At 51.4% G+C, this 21,229-nt stretch overlaps 1 protein-coding gene and 1 long non-coding RNA gene across 3 annotated transcripts in view; one reads left to right on the forward strand and one right to left on the reverse strand.

The window, feature by feature from the left end:
- The window catches only part of Iffo2 (intermediate filament family orphan 2), a 45,912-nt gene extending 40,071 nt beyond the window's left edge, over window positions 1–5,841 (reverse strand). The window contains exon 1 of one of the 2 annotated variants that reach the window (XM_052715819.1): window positions 4,905–5,841. In XM_052715819.1, coding sequence (XP_052571779.1) covers window positions 4,905–5,554 — 650 coding nt within the window. In that variant the 5' untranslated portion in view covers window positions 5,555–5,841. The remainder of the gene's footprint in view (window positions 1–4,904) is intronic. The other variant, XM_052715818.1, reaches the window with a different exon arrangement.
- A 175-nt stretch (window positions 5,842–6,016) lies between these two features.
- On the forward strand, window positions 6,017–8,358 carry LOC128096354 (uncharacterized). Its single transcript, XR_008213630.1, has 3 exons — window positions 6,017–6,645; window positions 6,733–6,806; window positions 8,109–8,358. It is a non-coding gene; the product is annotated as an uncharacterized LOC128096354 (long non-coding RNA).
- The last annotated feature ends 12,871 nt before the right edge of the window (window positions 8,359–21,229 follow it).

The following is a 21,229-nucleotide window of genomic DNA, read 5'->3' on the forward strand; positions in this document are numbered from 1 at the left end:
TGTGGTTGGATGTGTCAGATTCCAGGGGCTCAGCCTCCCACTGTCCCCAGAACCACCCATGAGGTACCTTACTATGGGCTCCAGGGATCTGAAGAGCCCACTTGAAATCCACCAAGACAAAAGACAACACAGGTCCCTCAGACCTTCCAACAGCCCTCCACTCTCCCCAGACACCAAGGACAAAGCCAGCCAGGAGCACATAGACCCTGCCTGTCCACAGCATCCAGGAGAGAAAGCTAGTCACCCTTTAATCACACCGAGCCTACCGGGCTACAGGGGCTTTGGACCTGGGACAGTAGAGAGTCACCCCGCCCCACAGGCAGCTGGCTGCCTCTGCCAGTAATTGTGACTTCCTGGAACAGTCATGACAACTTCCCTGATGCAGCCAGTGGGACCTACACAAAACTTCTTGACAGTCACAAAGTAACACAGCCTCCTCCTGTAAACAGGAGGAGGAGCCATGGAAACATGCCATGGTATGGACCCTGGTCATCCGAAGCAGAGACAGGAAACAGAACGCCCAGAACATAGGAGGCACAATAAACACAAAGTCTCTGAAAAGACCAAAAGATCAGCCATGACACAGACCCAGGGACCACCCAAGGGAGTCGGGGTCTCTTGGAGGCCAGTTCAGAAAACGCATGCATTTAAAGTTCAGATAATTTGCCAGGACTCTCCCCGGGGAAAGCCCCCAACTCGCAAACTCAGACCAAGAGATCTCGGTGGCACAGGGTGGTGACAGAAAGAAGTGTTTGTTTTGGTTTCCAGATCAACGCTTCACAACTTTGCCCTCTATACAGTCTCGGTGACCACACTTCCTACGCGGTAAAGAGCAGGTTGGGCTGAAGGGAAACCAGAGAAGAGCAGGGTGGGGGAGCGGGGGTGGGGGTAGGGGGGTGAGGAGGGGGCCAGGGCCAGAAGCTCTGCTCTGGGTTAGCACTGCTGATGGTACACCACGTCACACAGCACTCGGGTGACTTAAAGCTTGGAACACAAGACTATGTAAGGTGAAGGGACAGAGAACAGGGTCTACCCCTCTGTGCATGTGATTTAGCAATGATGAGGGATACTCTACAGATATATGCAAGTACAACATGAAGAACTCCTAAAACACCATCTATATGAAAGAAGCCAGATTCGGAAGACTACACATCGTGGGATCTCGTTTCTAAGTCATCCAGAAAAAAAGCATATAGGCAGAGACACCAGGCAGGTTGGTGACTGCTCCAGAGGGGAGCTGATTGCAAACAGACAGGAAGGGATTTGGGGAGGGGGTGGGATTCAAACGTTCTAAAACTAGACCCTGGAGATGAATACACTGCTTTAAATTTTTTTTTTTTTCCCGAGACAGGGTTTCTCTGTGTAGTTTTGGTGCCTGTCCTGGATCTTGCTCTGTAGACCAGGCTGGCCTCGAACTCACAGAGATCCACCTGGCTCTGCCTCCCGAATGCTTGGATTAAAGGCACGCACCACCGCTGCCCGGCTGCTCTAAATTTTCTTTAAAAAAAAAAAATCATCGCTGTACTTAAATTGGGTGGCTTCAAGATGGACCAATTCTACCTCAGCCAACCAGGAAACTACAGGTGCAGGTTGAGAGAAAGCGGTCATGAGAAGGAACCACAAAGACCTGTACCTTTAAAAAAAAAAAGGGCTACACTTCCAGCTTACCATTTGGTGACTAGAGCAGGAGCCCCTGAGGTCCCCCGGATTTGTGCCAGAGAACACTGGAGGTCTTCCCCTCTCCAGCCAGGACATCTCTGGTGCTCATCACTGGGTTTCCACGCTAGACACCCCAGGATGCTATGATGCCTTTGGCAGTCTACAGACCAGACAGGCAAACACCGTGGTCTCGTCTCCTAGACTGTGACCTCTTAATAGTCAAAGTACCAGAGGTAGGCTGGCAGCTCAGATACATTCACTTATTGCAACCCATTTCCCCCTGCACTCTGGGCAAGTGATCTGTCATGGGGTTTCAACCCCAGCACAGATGCAGACTCATATACTGACAGGCTTAGGCAGCCCCTCTCAGATCACGTAGCCCAGAGGTTTTGGGTTGTTTTTTGTTTTGGCTTTTGATTTTTCGAGGCAGAGTTTCTCTGTGTAGCCTTGGCTGTCCTGGAACTCTCTCTGTAGAACAGGCTGGCTTCAAACTCACAGAGATCCATCTGCCTCTGCCTCCCAAGTGCTGGGACTAAATTCTAGGTTCAGATGGGGCTATTAGCAGAAAATCAAAAGTATCTTGTCACACTTGGGTAAGCCGTTACTACCAGAAACTGTGTAAGCAGCCTGCCTAGTCAGCTAGTGATATTATCCAAAGAAAGAGGCTTTAACTTGAAGCCAACTATTAAAAAGTGAGCATGCTGGGCTGGAGAGATGGCTCAGCGGCTAGGAGCACTGGCTGCTCTTGTAGAGGACCTGGGTTCAGTTCCCAGCACCCACATGGCAGCTCACAACCGCCTGTAACTCCACTTCCAGGGAATTACTCCTCTTTTCACCGGCACCAGACATGCACAGGTAAGACACACATCCACATACTCACTAAATAAATAAATAAATAAATAAATAAATAAATAAATAAATAAATCTTAGAAAAAATTCCCATGCTGGTGGAATCAGGTATATTGACATCAATGTAAAGCAAGAGCACTTTGGTGTTTTGAGACAGGGCTTCTCTGTGTAGCTTTGGAAACTGTCCTGGAACTCGCTCTGTAGACCAGGCTGGCCTTGAACTCACAGAGATCCACCTGCCTCTGCCTCCCGAGTGCTGGGACTAAAAGCCTGCACCACCACTGCCCGGCTAGATGTATTTGGGTTTTTAACACGGTTGTTTATGTGTATGTGTGTGTGTGTGGAGGTCAGGGAACAACTTGCAGGAGTAGGCTCTCTCCAGTCACCGTGTGGGTCCCAGGGATTGAACCATGGTTGTCAGGCTTGGCAGCAAGCACCTATACCTGCTGAGCCATTTCACAGGCCCTTGCTGTATTTTTATTCACTACCCAAGGAGCTTTCCCCAAAGCATCACCGAGGAAGCCCAGGGCTTCAAGGAGCACAGCTGTTGGCCAAACACATTGCTTGACAGGTAGGGAAACTGAGGCCTGAGCAAGGCAGAACATTCACTTTGGAGAACTCCCAAGCTTTGAATCAACTTCGAAGAAGACAGGTCTTTCCAATTCATCCGACAATGAAGAAAAGAAAGGAAGGTGTACATGAGCCTCCCAGAAAGGCGGGAAGAGAGATGCCTACACCCCACCTGTCTCAGCAGGGCTGGCTCATTCCAGGACAGTGCCAGAAGCTGACATCACACCCCACACCCTGGGTGCAACCTGAACAGCTCATTGCTCAATGCCAACCCATCTCCCTCTAAGCCTGGGCACAGTCTTTCCGTCACCTTAGCAGCCAGGGCCAAAAAGCACACACACAATTAAACAAATACAGCGCAAGCCTGTGTCATGGCTACACTGCCCAGGGTGGCAGACAGGAGGGCCAGCCCAACCCTCCTCCTCCAGTTTCACCATCGAAGGCAACCGTCTCTTTCCCTAGACCGCCCTGATGGGGATGACCACCAAGGGCAGAGGGTGCCCCCACTATGAACGGCACTGGACATTCCCAAGGCCAGAGAGAAAAGCATCCCCCAGCAAGCCAGGCCCTGCATGTGCAACAGGGACTCCAGGCATGGCTAAACTCTGCTTATCACAGGTAATGACCTCTACTTGATTATTTTGCACCTTCCAACAGGAGCTTCATCCCACTCTACCCTGGAGCACTGGCTGGAGTTTTCTATTTCCACTTCCCTGAGGAGTGCACAGGCTTCCAAGAACCTGACAATCTCCCTCCTCTGCAGGTGATGGGAGCTAGCCCCGGACTTCTTCCCAGTCAGTAGACCTCAGCAGCAGGTAAGAAAGGAGACCCAGGCCCAGCTTCCAGGGAGACGGTAGGAACGGAAGGAATGGCCCCACTCCCTTAAGAGTCAGGAAAGCAGAGTTACACACGCCTGAGATAGGAGCCTAAGACCAGAGGGCCCCTCCCCCATGCAGACCTGAGAACTACACACACACACACAGACCCTCTTTTTCTCTCTCTCCCTCCCTGTGTCAGAAAGCTGAGCAGACAGTATTGTTAGCCAGGCTGCAGGCAGAAAGCAGTGCCAGTATTGCAGCCAAGGAATCTGGACTTCAGGGAGCACACTGACCATCTTGCAGGCAGTCTGCCCCTGACCTCCAGCTGGACCCATGATCTGGGTCCACCTAATAGTCTAACCCATGGGCATCTCTCCCATGGGGGACCTCAATAATCCTTGAGACTTGGAAGAATGTGAAGAAAAGGATGAATTTTCTTAAAGGCTGGTGGCTGGTTCTGATTGTGCAGCCCAGGGATCTGGGCCTTACAGACCTGGAACAAAACAGCCAACCCTGGGGCCCTGGGGACAGACAGATCCATCCATCTTCTCACATGAGCTCATTAAATTCAAGGACAAAAAAATGACAATGTGCTAGTTGAGAGTTTTTCTTTACACCTGCTATGGGAAGGGAATCTCCCAGCCTGGGAGACACACCAGCCAGGACTCCCATCAATGGATCAAATCTTGACTTTCACCACGGATTAGCCAAGGCGCCTTGGGCAAGTCACTTAGCACCTCTTCACCTCAGTTTCCTCATCTGCAATATGGGGACAAGACTGCCTCACACCGCATTGTCATGTGGACAGAATGAGATCACCACAAGTCCGCTGGTTATTACGTCCCTGGGAAACAATGTGCCTGGCTCCGAGGGTCGGCGCCCAGGTATCCTGCGCAGTGCCCTGCGCTCGTGGATTCAGATGACCGAATCCTCCCTGCAGCTCGTAGCCCACCTGCCAGGCCCTGCTGCCCGTCCCAGGAGCGGCGGAGGAGGGGCGCATCCACTCACCTCCGTTTGTACTCGTCACGCTCGCGCTTCACCTTGGCCAGCACGTTGTAGAGTGCGCGGATCTCTGGCGTGATGGTGTCAATCTGCACACCCACGCCGTCCGGGTGCACCCACGACACGCCGGGGCCCTGCACTGTCTCCACGCCGCCGCCGCCCGTGCGCCGCACCTGCGTGTAGCTCCATATGGTCCCGGGCAGGCGACCGTAGTGCTGCGGGTGCGAGCCGCCGCCGGGGGGCAGGCCGCCCAGGGCCACCGCGTTGGCGTTGACGCCGGTGGCCGCGCCGAGGGCCTGCCCGCCGCCCGCAGCCGGCGGCCGCAGCAGTTCGGGCCCGGTCTGCACGGCCTGCTCGCGGGAGAAGGTCTTGTAGCGCAGCCGCCGCTCGCGCTCGCTCTGCTGCTGCTCCAGCTGCTTCTCCAGGAGCCGGTTGCGCCGCTCCAGCTCGTGCACTTTGGCCAAGAAGCAGCGGAAGCGCACGTTGAGCCCCTTGAGGAGGTGGATGTTGGAGCCCAGATCGTCCCGCAGTGCCGCCGTTACAGGCGAGGGCCCCGGCCCGGCCCCACCACCACCGCCACCGCCTGCGCAGCCGCCGCCCCCCGGCGGGCAGCCGAAAGCCAAGGCCATCTCCCCGAACAGCAGCGAGTTGACCATGCGCCGGCTGCGCGGCTCAGGTCCCCGGGCCCGTGGCTCCAGATGGGGCTCCAGCTCCGGGCCGGGTTCCCGGCGTGGCCGGGCCAGGGCGGGTGCGGGCTCCAGCGCGGCCGGGGTGGTGCTAGGTACACGCCAGATGCAGCTCCGCAGCGCCGGAAGAGAGAGCGGGACGAGCCGGAGGTCGCTGTGACGGCGTGGGGCTGGCGAGGGGCTCGGTGCCTGCGCCGCGACTGTCAGAGCTGCTGTGGACCGGCCGCAGTAGCGGCGCGCAGAGGACTCTCGGCCGGCGCTGCCCCCTCTGCGACGGGCCCCGCCCTCTGCAGGCACAGACCACGCCCCCGGGGCCCGCCCTCTGCAGACACAGACCACACCCCCCGCCTGGCAGTCCTCTGCAGGCAAAGGCCACGCCCCTCCCTGACCCGCCCTCTATCGGCGAAGGCCCTGCCCCCTTGCCTGGACCGCCCTCTGCGGGCATAGACCACGCCCCCTCCACCCAATGCAGCGATTTCACCCGCTGAGACTCGGCTCCCAGGCCCTGCAGCCCCGGCCACGCCCACAACCCCTTGAACTCCGCCCACCCACAAGCTGCGCCACTTGTCTGCGAGGCGCCAGGCGACTGCTGCAGCTTAGGCTCCGCCCAGCAATGGCCCGGAAAGCCCTCGCCTGCGTGCGGCGCTGCAGGCCTAGCGGGGTTCAGGTAAATCTAATGCAGTCTGCATACGAAACTGCAGCGGGGAGAGCGGCAGAGCCGGGAGCAGCAGCCTCTTAAAGAGTCGGGCGATCTGGATCCGCTCACTTCCCCTCCGAGGGAGCCCTCTTCCACCAAGTCTGCTAAGGGGCTTGACTTCCCGCCCGCCCTGCCTCCGCGCCCCAAATTTCCCTGCCCCAGATTCTCACGCCTGCGAATGACTGTGGCCTGCAAAGGTCTGGCAACCATAGCGTGCGAAGATACATGCATGCCAACTCCAGCCTCCGGCGGCCTAGGTCGCCCTCCCGTCCCCCATTAGGCAGATCCAGGGCTCCTCACCCACCTCTACCCGCAGGCTTCGAGCCCGCTGGTCCACAGGCAAACCGAGATTCAGGGACGCCAGGTAAGACGGGGAAGAACAACCGATGACCCTCCCAGCATGCCTGTCCTAAGCCCTGACTAACCACCTCCCACCACCACATTCTCACAGGCTGCGATGATGTAGCCCACAGCTGGGGGGTCTATTCGTCTATTCTCCCAACTGCCTTGCTGCGATGTGGAGAAGTATTTAGAGGATGTACTTATCCATCCATCCATCCATCTGTTCATTCATTCATTCATTCATTCATCCAGATGTCTTCACATCTACCGCCCTAAAGTCAGTGTCTCCTGCAATTTCCAAGCGTCTCCTGCACCCACCGCAAGCATTAGCATACAGCAGGTGAAGTGTTATCCTCACTTTATAGAGAAGGTCACTGAGACCTGAGCAGTCACCACCATCTCAAGCATGCTCTAACCAGCCTTCCAAGCTGCTGGCCTTTGGTTCTCACCACAAACTTCATAAAGGAGGGACCCCACCCTTGAATGCCTGTGGCTTACACCGCCAGCTCTTAACCAGATATGTGGTATGTTCTGGATTTGTCCAGCCACATCTTTTTTTTTTCTTTTCGCTGCCCTGCTGTCTTGTTACTAACTTGTGTATTTGTCTTATCTGTTTGTGTAAGCTTGTGGGTAGGTACCCTGTCTTCCGGGGACAATGCCTTGGTGTTCTTTGTGACAGAAGACAGTAGCTTGCCCTAGGGTGGTGCTGTGCCTCTGATGTTACTGCTGTGTTTCAGGGTTAGTCATGTTGCCTTCCCTCACTCCCAGCTCCTTGCTCCCTGACAGATGGACACACCTCTGAACTCTGACAGTCCCTTCTGGCAGTCTTTCTCCTCTGAACCCAACCCTACCTGGCCACTGTTCTGAACTCTTAGATCTCATAGCCTTCAATGTTTTCCTTATCCACCCCAAAGAATCAGGAACCCTTTGCCTTGAAGTGGGGGGCTCTTGGGCTCCCACGTGGACTGAGAATAGAATTCTGAGGGGTCTGTGACACTGGGATGGACCTAAGTTCCACTTTTATGGTCGCTGGTCTTTTGAATGCTAGTCAGCATTTCCTTTGACTCTGAATGAAGTCCTTGTGATTCTGTCGCCCATAGAAATCAGATACGCCCGTATGATCGGTGCTGTAAATATCCTGAGACCTGAGCTACCAACATTCTGAAAGTCCTCTTGGGCTTACTGCTATATCTGTTTGCTTGGTTTTTATAGTGTTTGGAATGGAACTCAGAGCATCTCAATTGCTAGGCAAGCCGCATCCTCAGCCCTAAACCTCATTTTAAAAAATCATGTGTGTGTGTGTGTGTGTGTGTGTGTGTGTGTGTGTGTGTGCAAGCACACACATACCACAACTTCAGATGTTGGTCCCCGCCTTCTGCCTTACTTGAGACAAGATATCTATGATGCTTTGTATGCCAGGCTAGCTGGCCCTAGGGGTTCTAGCTGGCCCTGGTGACTCTCCTGTCTCCTCCTCTCTCATGATAGGAATCTGGAATTACAGATGCTTGCCTCTGCATCCAGTCTTATATGAATCCCAGGGATCTGAACTCAGGACCTCACACTTGTGCAGCAGGGTTTCACCCACTGAGCCAGCTCTCAAGCTCCACTAGTTAGTGTGCTGATAAAGAAATAAATATATCATGATGCTGTGAATTTGCTTTTTGAAGACTTTGGTGACTTGCATTTTAAACTCTTTTCGTTGCATAAATTTTGTCAGAATGCAAAAACAAAATGATACGGTTTTTGTTTGTTCATTTTCGAAACAGGGTATCATGTAGCCCAGGCTGGCCTTGAATTTCTGATCTTCCTGGGTCCACCTCCCAAGTGCTAAGATTACAGGCATAGGGCATCATGCATGGGTTATGCATCAAGGCCTTCAGCTGGCTAGGAAAGCCCTCTTCTGACAGCCACATCATAATGCATTGTTTTGCTTGTTTGTTGAGGCAGCAGTGCCTCTCCATGTAGCCCAGGCTAGCCTTGCACTCCCAGAGATCCATCTGCTCTGTATATAGAATGCTGGTATTAAAGACCACCATATGCAGCCTCATAATGCATTCACATAAGGTGAGAGGGAGAAATACCAAATAGCCCACCACCTAGGGGACCAACAAACAGCCTTCCGGTTTGCCCAGGACGTAGGGGTTTCCCTTGATGCAGACATTCAGTGCCCAAACCCAAGATTGATTGGCCCGCCCTCCAGCCCAGGCAGAGCTGGGTGCTTCTGTCAGCAATGACTGCCAGTATCACCATCATTCGGCACTTACTTGGGGCTGCTTTGCTTAAGCAAACGGAGTTCTCAGTGCCCATCATGCACTGAGCAGCATCTCCTACAACGCTACCCAGCACCCCTGCCAGGGCCTAAGTTCAGCCTGCCGCCGGGCAGAAGGGGTTCCCCCTCCCCTGCCTCCCATCCCTCCAAGCTTCAGTTTCCAGAACATTCCAATCAGGCTTCTTCTCCAGTGAAATGAAAAAGTACAGTAAACCATCATGGCACCAAGGGAGGGAGTGGCTGGGAGCCCTCACCGTGCCAGAGGAAAACTCACCCCTAACTTGCACAGGCTTTGTCCTTGAGATGTCCCATGGCTCCCCCTCCCCGCCAAAGAAACAATAATGACAACAGCAGCCAAAACAACAAAAAAAAAATCTTGGCAGAAATGGTGACTAGAGCTCACCTGGGCTCAGCGGCACGTTGCAGAACCTCATCTTTCCTGGGACCTCCAGGCTACACAGGGCCTCAGCTGTCTGTTGGCTCCACGATTATTCTGGGTGTGTTCACCTTCCTCGAAAAGGGTGTGGATCTCACTAAATTCAGGGCGCCAGAGTGTCCTGCTGGCTGCCCTGACAGCACTGATCTTGGTCAGCAGTCTTGAGGGAGCCCCTGGTGGCTTCCGGCGCCTTCCCCATTGAGGATGCTCGCCTGGGTGCCCCTGTCTGTGTAGTGTTGTTGGGAAGAGGGGACCCAGACTCAGGGACCACAGATGATTAACTGTGAGGTCTTGGGCAAGTTATTCAACCTCCCTGTGCCTCAGTTTTCCCTCTGCAAAGTGGGCTGGTGATGGTTCATAGGGTTGCTGTGACGTGCTAACTGTCATAAGCCAGCATTCTTCCTATCCCGTCCTGTGTGGTAATGAACTCTGTGCCAGGCAGACAGGAGGCCACCCTGGATCACTCCACAGAGAGCCACAGGACCGGAGGGCCTTGCAATCGGCCTCTGTCCACATCTCCCGCAGACTGACCTCACTCAGATGATAGGGAGTGAAGAAATGATAGACGCACATGCAGGAAAGCTGGGATTGGGTGGGCTGTGGGTTCTGATGGAGATACAGCATCATTTGGGAAATTTATTGTGTTTATTATACACAGATGGCAGAGGCAGGGGGATGTTAGCTAATGTCAGTGGGGTCTCTGTAGAGAGCAGTGTCAGGATGAGGTCATTCTGAGGAGAAAGTGGTCTGGAGCACTGGTGTCCTTAACATGGCCATGCTCATTCGTACAGGGGTACACTCGCTCCTCAAACAGGAGAGGTATCTGCTGACTGTGTCCTTCCCTCACCCGCCCCTCTCATGAAAACGCCATCTATCAAATACTCTTCCTACAGATGGAGAAGCAGAGGCTCATGGGAGGAAAGGATTCAGCCAAAGACACAGTGCACAGCACAGCTCAGCTTTGAATCCAGTTCCAACCTCCCCACCAAGCTCCTCCTGCTCTGCCTATATCCCCTCCCATAACACCTTTTGTTTCCCTTTCTCCATTTTTATTTAGTGTGTATAGGGACCAGAAGTGGGCACATATGTAAGTCAGAGGACAACTTGTGGGAGTGTGGGTCCCAGCGTTGGAACTCAGGTCCTTAGGTGGCGGCAGGCACCTTTACTGGTGAAGCTATCTCAATAGCCCCTCCCCTGGCATCTTAAAGGGGAGGGAAGGAATGAGTTGTGTTTTCAGAAACCTTCACATGAGTAGGAAGAGACAGATAGAAGCAAGGGGTGAGCCAGGTGTGGTGACACACACCTTTAATCCCGGCTCTCAGGAGGCAGAGGCAGGCAGATTTCTGAGTTTGAGGCCAGCCTGGTCTACAGAGCAAGTTCCAGGACAGCCAGGGCTACACAGAGAAATCTTGTCTCATGAAAACCAAAAGCAAAAACAAAACAAAAGCAAGGGATAGTGGCACCATCAATGAATCCAGAGCCCAGAGGCAGCGCCATCGTGTACTCCAGCTGCTGGGCCTTGGCACATGTGGCCCCCTCCTCCAGAACAAAGTCCCCAGCCTTTCTGGCTGGCCGGCTCCTGACTTCGTTCTCTGGGAGTCCACCTTGCTTCTTATTTTGACTCTGCCCAGAGTATGTATAATTTACATTTAGTAAATGCACAGGTCCCAAGTGTGCAGCTCAATGAATTTGTAAGTGGGCATTTATTCACCAGACCACATCCCACACGTTGGGGAGTCCCCTCTTGTTCCCTTTCAGTCTCCTGCTCCCAAAGTTGTGAGGACTTTTCTCACCCTCGATTCCTTTCCAGTCCATTCTAGAACTGCATATTCTGGTGCAGGACGTCCTCGGTTTATTTCTCTCAGCCTGTACGTGAGATTCGCCCACACAGTGTTCATACGGCAGCATTTAGTTCCTCGGCTGCATGGTGTCACTATAGACACATCAGGGTGGATTCATTCCATCCTGCTGCAGGTGGGCACCTGGGTTGTTCCTTAGCTTGGAGGTGCTGCAAGCCGCTACAGACCCTCTCAAAGATGCTTTCGGTAAAGTTAGGAACTTGTCCGTCTTGGGTACAGCCCCAGAGATAGATCACTGCTGCAATGGACGCAAGCAAGTTCAGTGCTACCAGACATTGACTGACAGCTTTCTAAGCCCGCCATTCAACGGCACACTAAAGCAGAGCATGTGGGCGTATAGACGGAAGTCCTGAACCAGCGTAGCTGCCTCCCGCTGCTTTCCCTGTGGCATAGCCAGCCCTCTCTGTCATGTGTCCATTAGCACACTGCCCCCCTCATCTCTCACACCTCCATCTGACCCACAGCTCCGTCAGGAAGATGAAGCCAGCCCATCACGCCAGCCTTGGCCTTACCTTTTCCAGATTCTTCCTAGTACCCCTGAAGTCCTGTCTGGAGGACACAAGTCCCTCTCTTGGCTGTGTGCTAACTCATTTGAAGCCTAGTACTTATTGAGGTAGTTCTTCTCTTGGTAGGGGTTGGGGCAGGAATACTGGGCCTCTTGGAGCCTCAGTTTTCCCAGCAATTAAGTAGGTACAGGGGCTGAGGGGGTGACTCCATTGGTAGAGTACCTGTCACACAGCGTGAGAACTCCATCACCTACGTAAAAGCCAGGCACTATAGCACACATCTGCAACCCCAGAACAGCAAAACGATGTTGCTGTTCTTGCAAAGGATCTGGGTTCAGTTTCCAGCACCCACATGGAGGTTCACAACCATCTGTGACTCCAGTCTCAAGATATCTGACACCCCCTCTCCTAGCATCTGTGGGAACAGGTACATACATGGTACTCCGACATACATGCAGGCAAACCCCTCATACACACAAAACGATTTACCAAAATAATAGTAATAATAAGATGAAGAGGAATCAAGGAAGACATCCTACAGTGACTTCTAGCCTCTAAATACATGTGTACATGTGCTCACACCCACAGGTGCATGTACACACACACACACACACACACACACACACACACACACACACCACCAAATTAAAACAAAACAGAATAAGAATGCAATGCTGCCTCAGGGGTTGAGGTGAGAGCTCTGTCTCTGTCTCTCTGTCTCTCTGTATCTCTCTGTCTCTCTGATACTGTGCATTGTCTCTGGGAGATGGCAGAGGAGCATGGAGTCAGAGCCACATCCAGGTCACTAGAAAGCCTGCAGCCCTCTCAGGAGAGACGATGTTTCCTACCCCAGTATCATTGTCATCTAAAGGCAGCACAGTCCACAGAGATGGACCCCAGCTCGAGGAGAAGGTAGGCCCTGAGCCCCTCTGTCTGTTACCTGGGCAGCGTCTCATCCGTCCTCATCATGCCCTGCTCACATCAGCTCCAGCAGCAGTGAGCTTAGCAGTACTCAGCACCTGCCAGGCATCATCATTCTTCCCTAATGAATTTAAGGGCAGGGCCTTCATGCCCATTTTAAGGATGGAGAAACTGACGGTGGGAGAGGAGAAGCTAGGCAACCAGGAGAAGGTCCTCATTTTGGAGGACCAGAGAGCCAAAGTCCTAATGTGGAGGCAGGTACCGCATGAATACTGCACTGCCCCCTGGAGGGGTGCAACTAGTGAAACTTTGCCAGGAAGTCTCCAAAGGATCCAGGGTCTACAGGGATGGGAGAGTGAGGTGTCCTCGCTGTGGGGGCCCCCCTGCCTTCTCTACAGGTTGCCTTTCTTCCCAGTGGAAGGCAGCCAGGTACATGCACATTTAACCTCCCCCAGTTACATCATGCCTCAGGGAAAGCCCTCAGAGGCGCGCAAGGCAGGTCCTAGTGGCTACAAATACTGCTGCAGCAATGGTCCCAGCCACAGGACCTCCAGGAGGTGACCAGAAAAGAGGGTGACTCAGAAGCCCTATTCCCGTGGCCCAGCCCTGTCAGAACCATGAAGCAGAGTGATGCCCTGAGTTTACCCGGGCTTCAATGACAGATCGGTCTCCTGCTGTCCCCAGCACAAACGTGGAAATCACTCAACATCCAGAAGTCCCTGAGTCAGCCTGGTGACCTCCCCGATGGCAGTTTTGTAACTGCAGACACTTCAGAGGCTAACCCAGCCCACACCTGCCCCCACCCACCAGCCAGACTCCAAACAGATGGGAAGAGCCACAAAGCGCCCAACAACAGATAACAATGTAAGCCTTGGTTCACCCCTAAGATTCAGCAGCGCTCAGGACAGTCTGGAAGGGCAGCCTATCTACTCTGCTGGCAGGGAACGAAGTCCCAGAAGAAGCCAGCTCCTGATGGCTTACAGTTATGTTCGGAGCTCACTGCGTGTCTCAACCCTCATCAGAGAAACTTCTTAAGCAGGGGATGGCGATTAACACTAAGACCCACAATTGGTCAAGGGGTAGAGAGTAAGAGATTGTGGAATGCCCAGCCCTAAAAGGGACATTTATGTAACACCCTTTCCTCCCAAGACTCAAGAAGCATCTCAGAAGATGGGGGGGGGGGGTGAGAGCCAAAGGTGTGAATGATTGTAAAGAAACTGTTTCTGAGCACAACAGGGAGTTGTACATATGAACTCACAGTGGTTGTGACAGTGTGCACAAGAGCAGGGCAAGCTCAAGCCAGACAAAGCCCAGCAATCAGGGCCAGGGGTGGGGGGTAAGATAAAGTCCTACTTGCAAAAAATCTCACAAGCTTTTCTGTAAATTTTTACTGTAACTTTTGATCAAACACATGGAACGGAGCTGGAACAATGGCTCAGAGGTTAAAAGCACTTACTGCTCCTACAGAGGACCCAGGTTCGATTCCCAGCACCCACATAGTGGCTCACAACTGTCCGGTCCAGTTCCAGGGCAGCCAATGGCCTCCTCTGGCCTCAGCAGGCATCTGGCTTGCGTGTGGTATACATACGTACATATAGGCAAAACACTCACACACGTAAATTTTTTAAATGTGTGTAAGGACCAGATGTAACCTCCTGCAGCCAAACTATAATCCCTCCATCAAGAATTTCCTGGTTGGTGGGAAGTGACTGTCACAGTCGGGGTCAAGATCTGAGACACCCTCCAGGTAAGAGATGAGGTGCTGGAATCAGACAAGAGAGTTCTGGCTTGGCCTATATGTCGGTGTATAGAGTGTCATTGTCCCCATTTTTAGATGAGGCTGAGGAGGCTCTGCAAGCATCAGTGAGCATCCTCTCACTCAGGACCTCAAATTCCCAACAGCCTGGCTCTACTGTCTGGGTGTCACGAGCCTCATGAAGCCACCTGGAAGAGGGGGGCCACACAGAGTCGTCCCTCTCCACCAGGCCTATGGTACCTTTCAGGCCCTTGACTCACTCTCTCTGCGATTTTAATTATTAGTTTGTCGATGTTGTTCAAGGATGTCTGAAGCCTCAGGGCATAATGGTCTCAGTAGCTCTGTCCATCATTATGATTTTATGTGTGTGTGTGTGTGTGTGTGTGTGTGTGTGTGTGTGTGTGCATGTGTGTGTGTGTGTGTGTGTGTGTGTGTGAGAGAGAGAGAGAGAGAGAGAGAGAGAGAGAGAGAGAGAGAGAGAGAGAGAGAGAGAGTCAGTCCCAGGACAACCAGGGCTATTATGTAGAGTAATCCTATCTTGAAAAACAAAGCCAAAAAAACTTTATGTATGTTTATGTGTACATGTGCATGAGTGTAGGTATGCATGTGGAGGTCAGAGGTCAGCTTCTGACCTTTCACCTTGTTTGAGACAGGATCTCTTGTTCCCTGCTCCATATGCCAGGCTAGCTGCCCCATGAGCTTCCACAAATTCCCATCTTCACCTCCCATCTCGTCGTAGGTGTGTGCTGATGTTCCAGATGTGCCTGTCCTCCCACATCTGGCTTTAGGTAGGGTCTAAGAATCTGAACTCAGGTCCTCGTACCTACACAACAAGCTCTTGCCCATTGTTGACCCCACAGGACCTGTTAACACAATCAGCCCTGAGCAGGATTGTAGTAACGACAGCAGTGTGTGTGTGTGTGTGTGTGTGTGTGTGTGTGTGTGTGTGTGTGTGAGTGAACTGTCACTAAGCAATCAAGCTGAGCCCAGCAGAGGCCAACAGGCACCCTGAGGCTGGTCAGACACACTCGGCCATCTTGGTTAGAGCTCAGGATACCAAAGATTCTACTCTGTCATCACAGGCTCTGCCGGCATCACATCCACACTGGGGCTACCGGGACTGACCCCGAGGTGATCTTAGACTTGTGGGAACAGCATTCAATGACTCTGATTCCCAAATGAAGCATCCCTTGTTCACACCTCCCTATACTTTCCCTACATTTGAACTGGAGAGTTTTCCTCCGGGTTTTATCTGTGCTCAACACCGTTCTGTCCCTTTTCAATAGAGTATTGCCCAGCCCCAGGCCCTGAGCTGGAGCCTACCTGGAATTCCATAGCTCCAGCCTGCTTTTATCAAAGCTGACTTGGGGCTATGTCTATGGGAAATTATATTGATTATGTCCATTGATGTGGAAAGAGCTAGCTTAAAAGTGGGCGACGTCACTCCCTAGGCTTGAGTCCTGGCCTGTATAAAGAAAGAGAGAACTGAGCACAAGCATGTACTCGCTCTCCCTCTGTTCCTGACTGTGGATGTCATGTGACCAGCATCTTCAGGTTCTCGCTGCCTTGACCTCCCTGCAGTGATGGACCGGAACCTGGAGGGGTGAGCTCCCCTAAGCTGCCTTTGTCAGGGCATTTTTACCTCAGCAAAAAGAAATGAAACCAAGAACCTAGGATTCCCAGAGAATTCCCCCAAAATCTGCACTTCAAAGCTTCCAGTATCCCCCTCCCAGATGGCTGTGCCACCCAACAACCACCCCACCATATAGGCCTGGGTCACAGCACAGGGCCACCCTGGAGGCGGCTGGTAGTCTCCAGGCTTGCCATGCAGCCTGAGCAAGGTGCACTCTCCTCCCTCTCAGCTCCTCCTGGGAAAGCGGCCTGCTTTCTCTTGACCTAAATCCTTGGCCACCTTCCTGGCTACTGTCTGTGTCTTCCCTCAGGCCAGTGACTCCAAGATCAGCCCTCTGGGCAACAGCCACTGGCCTGGCCTAGCTGTCTAGAAGTTACTTGTAGAGTCCTCTAGAAGGATCTTGTCTCTACACCTGCTTGGTGCACGACACTGGGCTACTAGGAGGACAGGGCAGTCTGTGCCCTGATGAGCCCACACCTGCTAGAGGAGGAGGAATAGGAAGTGACTCTGACATCACATGGGAGCTGTGACAGGTGAGAACAGACTTCGGACGTGAAACAGACCTCGAGGTTAGCTCAGTGTGGGGTGCATAGTGAGAAGCGTGTTCCAGGCTGAGGGAGCTGCAAGAACCATGTCAGAGATGTAGAGGGAACCACAGTGTGCTCTCGGCTGCGGGGTGGAGGGGGCAGAATTGAGGACCCTGAGAGCTGGGATCCTCCAGGACACGGATTGTCTTGCAGAGGATTTGGAGCAGGAGAAACAAGCAGGGAATGGACTGGTCTAACCTGTGCTTACGAAGCTGCAGTCACGCTGGGATTCCTCTCCTGGTTCTCCACCTTGCAGTCTCCTCTGGGCCTTGCTGCAGCCAGGCAAGACCACTACATCCCCAAACCCTCTGCACTCCAAAGTGACCAAGGAACACCACCACTCCGACAACTCACAGCCTCTTTCCCGTACTTCGCCATGACCTCCATTCTATTTTCTGGCAAGGAAGAAGCATACAGAAGAGACAGCTCATACCTATTGCCTCCTCATCCCCACTCTGTGTGACCATACACTGCCATCCCTCTGTTGCCAAAACTGGTCTCTGCCCTTTCCCGAGGCCAGTCCAACCCCTGGGCGTTCGACACTGTCTTCCGCCAGGAATGATGCTGCTCATTTCTCTTATTCTCAAGGCAAAATGTCACCAAGTAGTAGAGCATTTTCTCAAGTTATATTCCATTTAAAGAAATAAGTCACCAAATCAAACTGAACACAGAGCAAAAAAACTATAATATGACCATGAACCAAACAAAACCTTAGAGAATGAAAAGTATATAAAATGAAAACTAAAAATCAATGGCTAGGGGCTGGAGAAATAGTTTAGCAAGTAAAGGTGCTTGCAGCCAAGTCTAATGACCTGAGTTCGATCCCCAGGATCCACATGAAGGAAGGAGAGGCCTGACTCCCTCAAGGTTTTATTACATCACTGCATTCAATAGCTCCTAGTGTTAGCAGAAAACATATTAGCGGTCTGGGGACTTCCCTCAGCGGGTAGGGAATGCCCGCCTGGTACACACAAAGCCATGGTTTGATTCCTAGTACAGAATAAACTAGGCATGGTGGTGCACGCCTGTAATCCCAGGAACTACAAGCAGGAGGATGAGATATTCAAGGTCATCCTCAATTGCACAGTGACTTTGAGACCGCTGAGCTACACAAAACACTGCCTCAGAGAAAAAAAGAAGGAAAAGGAAGGAACTGGAAGGGAAGAGAGCAAGATGGAGAGAGCACACAAGGAGAGGGGAGAATTCTCTGGAGGTGCTGCCCAGGCCGGCCGTTGGCCGTATGCTACCTCCAAACTCCGAACTCTGGGGTGGGGCTGATCTAGTGCCAGGCAACTAGACAGTGTGCTGGATTCTTTATGATTCTTCTTCCTCTCCCCTGACTTCACCCCCATCTCTCGGAAATGTCCAGTATCTTGGAGGTTGTGTCAAATCCATACTGCAACCAGGTGGGCCCTCTAGAGAACGTCACTGACCGATTCACTGAGGGCAAAGTCTTTGGAGATTTACCTAGAGGTCCTGACAACATCGAGGTTAACCTTGATGCTGGTTCCATGGTTTGTCCTGCTGCTCTGGAATCTCCAATCCAGTTCTTGAAGGACCCTCAAAAGGTTACTTGGAGGTCTGGGGAAGAGGGACCACCTGGGCAGCTCTGCCTCTAAGGACTAATGCAAACAAGCACCCCTTACCACTCCCTCCTCTCACCCCCACCCTCCACACCATGAGAATCAGACCTAAGGTCTGGCACATGCTAGGGAAGCGATCTTCTAGTGAACCACATTCCCACCCCTTAAATTTTATTTAGAGGCAAGATCTCACTATATTTCCTGGCTAGTCTAGAACTCACTATGTAGCCCAGACAGGCTTTGAACTCACGAACTTCCTGCCCCAAGGCTGGGAGGACATGTGTGGACCAGTATACCCATCTGCAAACAGAGTTTCAGCTCTTCTTCCTCTGAGATCCTCCCACGAGGGAGACACTGCTAGTGTTCTTAAGAACAGTTCCTCCCTGTGGATAGAAGGTCTTCCAGAAAAGCCTGAGGCAAAAGGGGTATATGAGAATATCCTGCCCTGCTCAGTCTGCAAGGACCTTCCCATTTGTGCAAAACAACAAGACATGGGTCATGAAAAACCTTCAAATTGCTTTAGCCCAGCACAGACTCCTAATAAAACATTCTTAAGTAGTGAGACAAAGATGTAAAGATGTGCTTACAAGGTTATATAATAAGAAAAATTAGAAACGAGCTATGCCTCAGCTATAAGTCTCAGAGAATTTCAATATGCAGTGATTAAATCCAAGAGGTAAGTCCAAGAGGTATAACACAATGGAGCCATTGAGAGAATAATTAAGGGCTGGTGAGATGGCTCAGCACGGAGAGTTCCACCCTCGGGCCCCCCATGGTAGAATGAGAGAACCGACTCCTGCAAGTTGTCCTCTGACCTCCAATCATGAGTGCGCACGCACACACATGCATGCTCTCACACAGAAAGAAAGAAAGAAAGAAAGAAAGAAAGAAAGAAAGAAAGAAAGAAAGAAAGAAAGAAAGGTAACAAAAATAAAGATAATAATGACATGGAAAGATACCCACGAGAAACTGTAAGAAAAACGTGTATTGCAGTCAATTTTTACATCTTAGGCATACCAAAAAAAAAAGAAAGAAAGAAAGAAAGTAAAAGAAAGAAAGAAAGAAAGTAAAAGAAAGAAAGAAAGAAAGAAAGAAAGAAAGAAAGAAAGAAAGAAAGAAAGAAAGAAAGAAAGACAGAAAGACAGAAAGACAGAAAGACAGAAAGAAAGAAAGAAAGATTTTCATGGTGGTTATATCTGGGGTGTAGGACTGGAGGTTCTTGTGTTTGGCTTTGTTTCTCGTTTTGTTTTGGGACAGATCTCATGTAGCCCTGGCTGGCCTCCTGCTGGCTGTGTAGCTGTGGATGACCTTGAACTCCTGACCCTCCTGCCTCTACCTACCAAGTGCATCCTGCAGGCCTTGGCTTAAACACAGCCTATGATGAGCCTTTGATGATCCTTCCCCCACTCTCTCTCTCATTTCCAAGACGGGATTTCACTGTGCAACAGTCCTTGCTGTCTTGGAATTTACTATGTAGACCAGGCTGGCCTCGAACTCATAAAAATCTGTCTGCCTCTGCCTCCCGAGTGCTGGGATTACAGGCATGCGACACCACACCCAGCTGGATAGCTCCATTTTCAAAGAGTTTACGATGAATGTATACACTAGTACAGGTAAGATACATTAGTTATACACAATTATTATATATTAATTTCAGTTTTAACTTTATGTGTTTGTGGTATTAGAGCTGAAACCCAGGATCTCATAAATACTAGGCAAGTAGTGCTCTACCACTAAGCCATACCCCCAACTCTTTAATTTTTTTAATTATACAAGTAATGCAGAATGACAGCCTCATGGTGAAATATTCAAACAGAATTCATAAAGCTATCATCAACCATAACCACCACTGACACCATCTGCCAACGTCCATTTCCCTCCCATGAGCGACTATGATAATACTTTGCATGCTTCTTCCTCCAGACCTTTCACCGTTCTGTGTGTGTGACTGTATGTGTGCATTTAGAAGTGTGCTGCCTGCTTTTGATGCTGGAGAGATGGCTCAGCAGTTAGGAGCACTGGCTGCTCTTGTAGAAGTCTTCAGTTCAATTCAGCACCCACATGGCGGCTCCATAACCACCTGTAACTGTATCCAGGGGCCCCAACACCCCATTGTAGACTCCAGGGGTACTTCAGGCATGTGGTGCACATACACATAGAGACAAGACACTCACACCCATAAAATAAAAATAAGTATTTTTTTAAGTAGTCTGCAGGTGTCTTTGGCTGTCTCTGTTTCTTATATCATTTGTATCATAACGTTTATGCTGTGCTGATGAGCCTTGAGTATCTTTACCACAGGCCCAGGAGATCTTTACATGGTGGTGCAGTGAGATCCCCTTTGGTCTCTGGAATCCATAGTACCTACAATCAGTTTTCTAAGAAATCCCTTGTTGGGGATTAGGTTATTCCTTTATGGTTTTTGACTAGTCCTCCACAGTCACGTGCCTGGTCTACACTCATCTCTCAGGGGAGATTCTGAAAAGCCCGATTCCTGGTCATACACATTTTAAGTTTAAGGGACTAACCCCCAATTGATTTCTTACCTCAGTACTTAAGGCAGGAGTTTTCCCAGTTCCTTTGCCAACATATGATATCAAACTTTTAAGGTTTGTTTTGTTTTGTGGTTGTTGTTGTTGGTGGTGGTGGTGGTAGGGGGTGTGTGTGTGTGTGTGTGTGTGTTACTACTCTGATTCTAAGGAAGGAAACAGGGTTACCAAAGGCCACCCTGATTCCTCTTTCACCATCTGGTGCTTGACTGGGCCCTTCATGTCCCCCAAGTGATTCATCAGCCTTCTTTGTCCTCCACGAACAAATAAGAAACCAGTACTGGACTCAGTATCCCAGCACCGACACAGCTAAAAGTCACATGAGGAGGCCTATGGGGCCCGCTACCGCCACTCACCAGTCGTCCATCCATCCAGAAGAGATTGATGCCATCTGACTTAGTTAGGGTTTCTATGCTGTGAAGAGACACCATGACCATGGCAACTCTTAGAAAGGAAAAACATTTAATTGGGGTGGCTTACATTTTCAGAGGTTTAATCCATTATCAT

The sequence above is a fragment of the Peromyscus californicus genome, unplaced genomic scaffold (assembly GCF_007827085.1).
Source record: "Peromyscus californicus insignis strain IS unplaced genomic scaffold, ASM782708v3 Scaffold_5__1_contigs__length_169319896, whole genome shotgun sequence".
Lineage (NCBI taxonomy): Eukaryota > Metazoa > Chordata > Mammalia > Rodentia > Cricetidae > Peromyscus > Peromyscus californicus.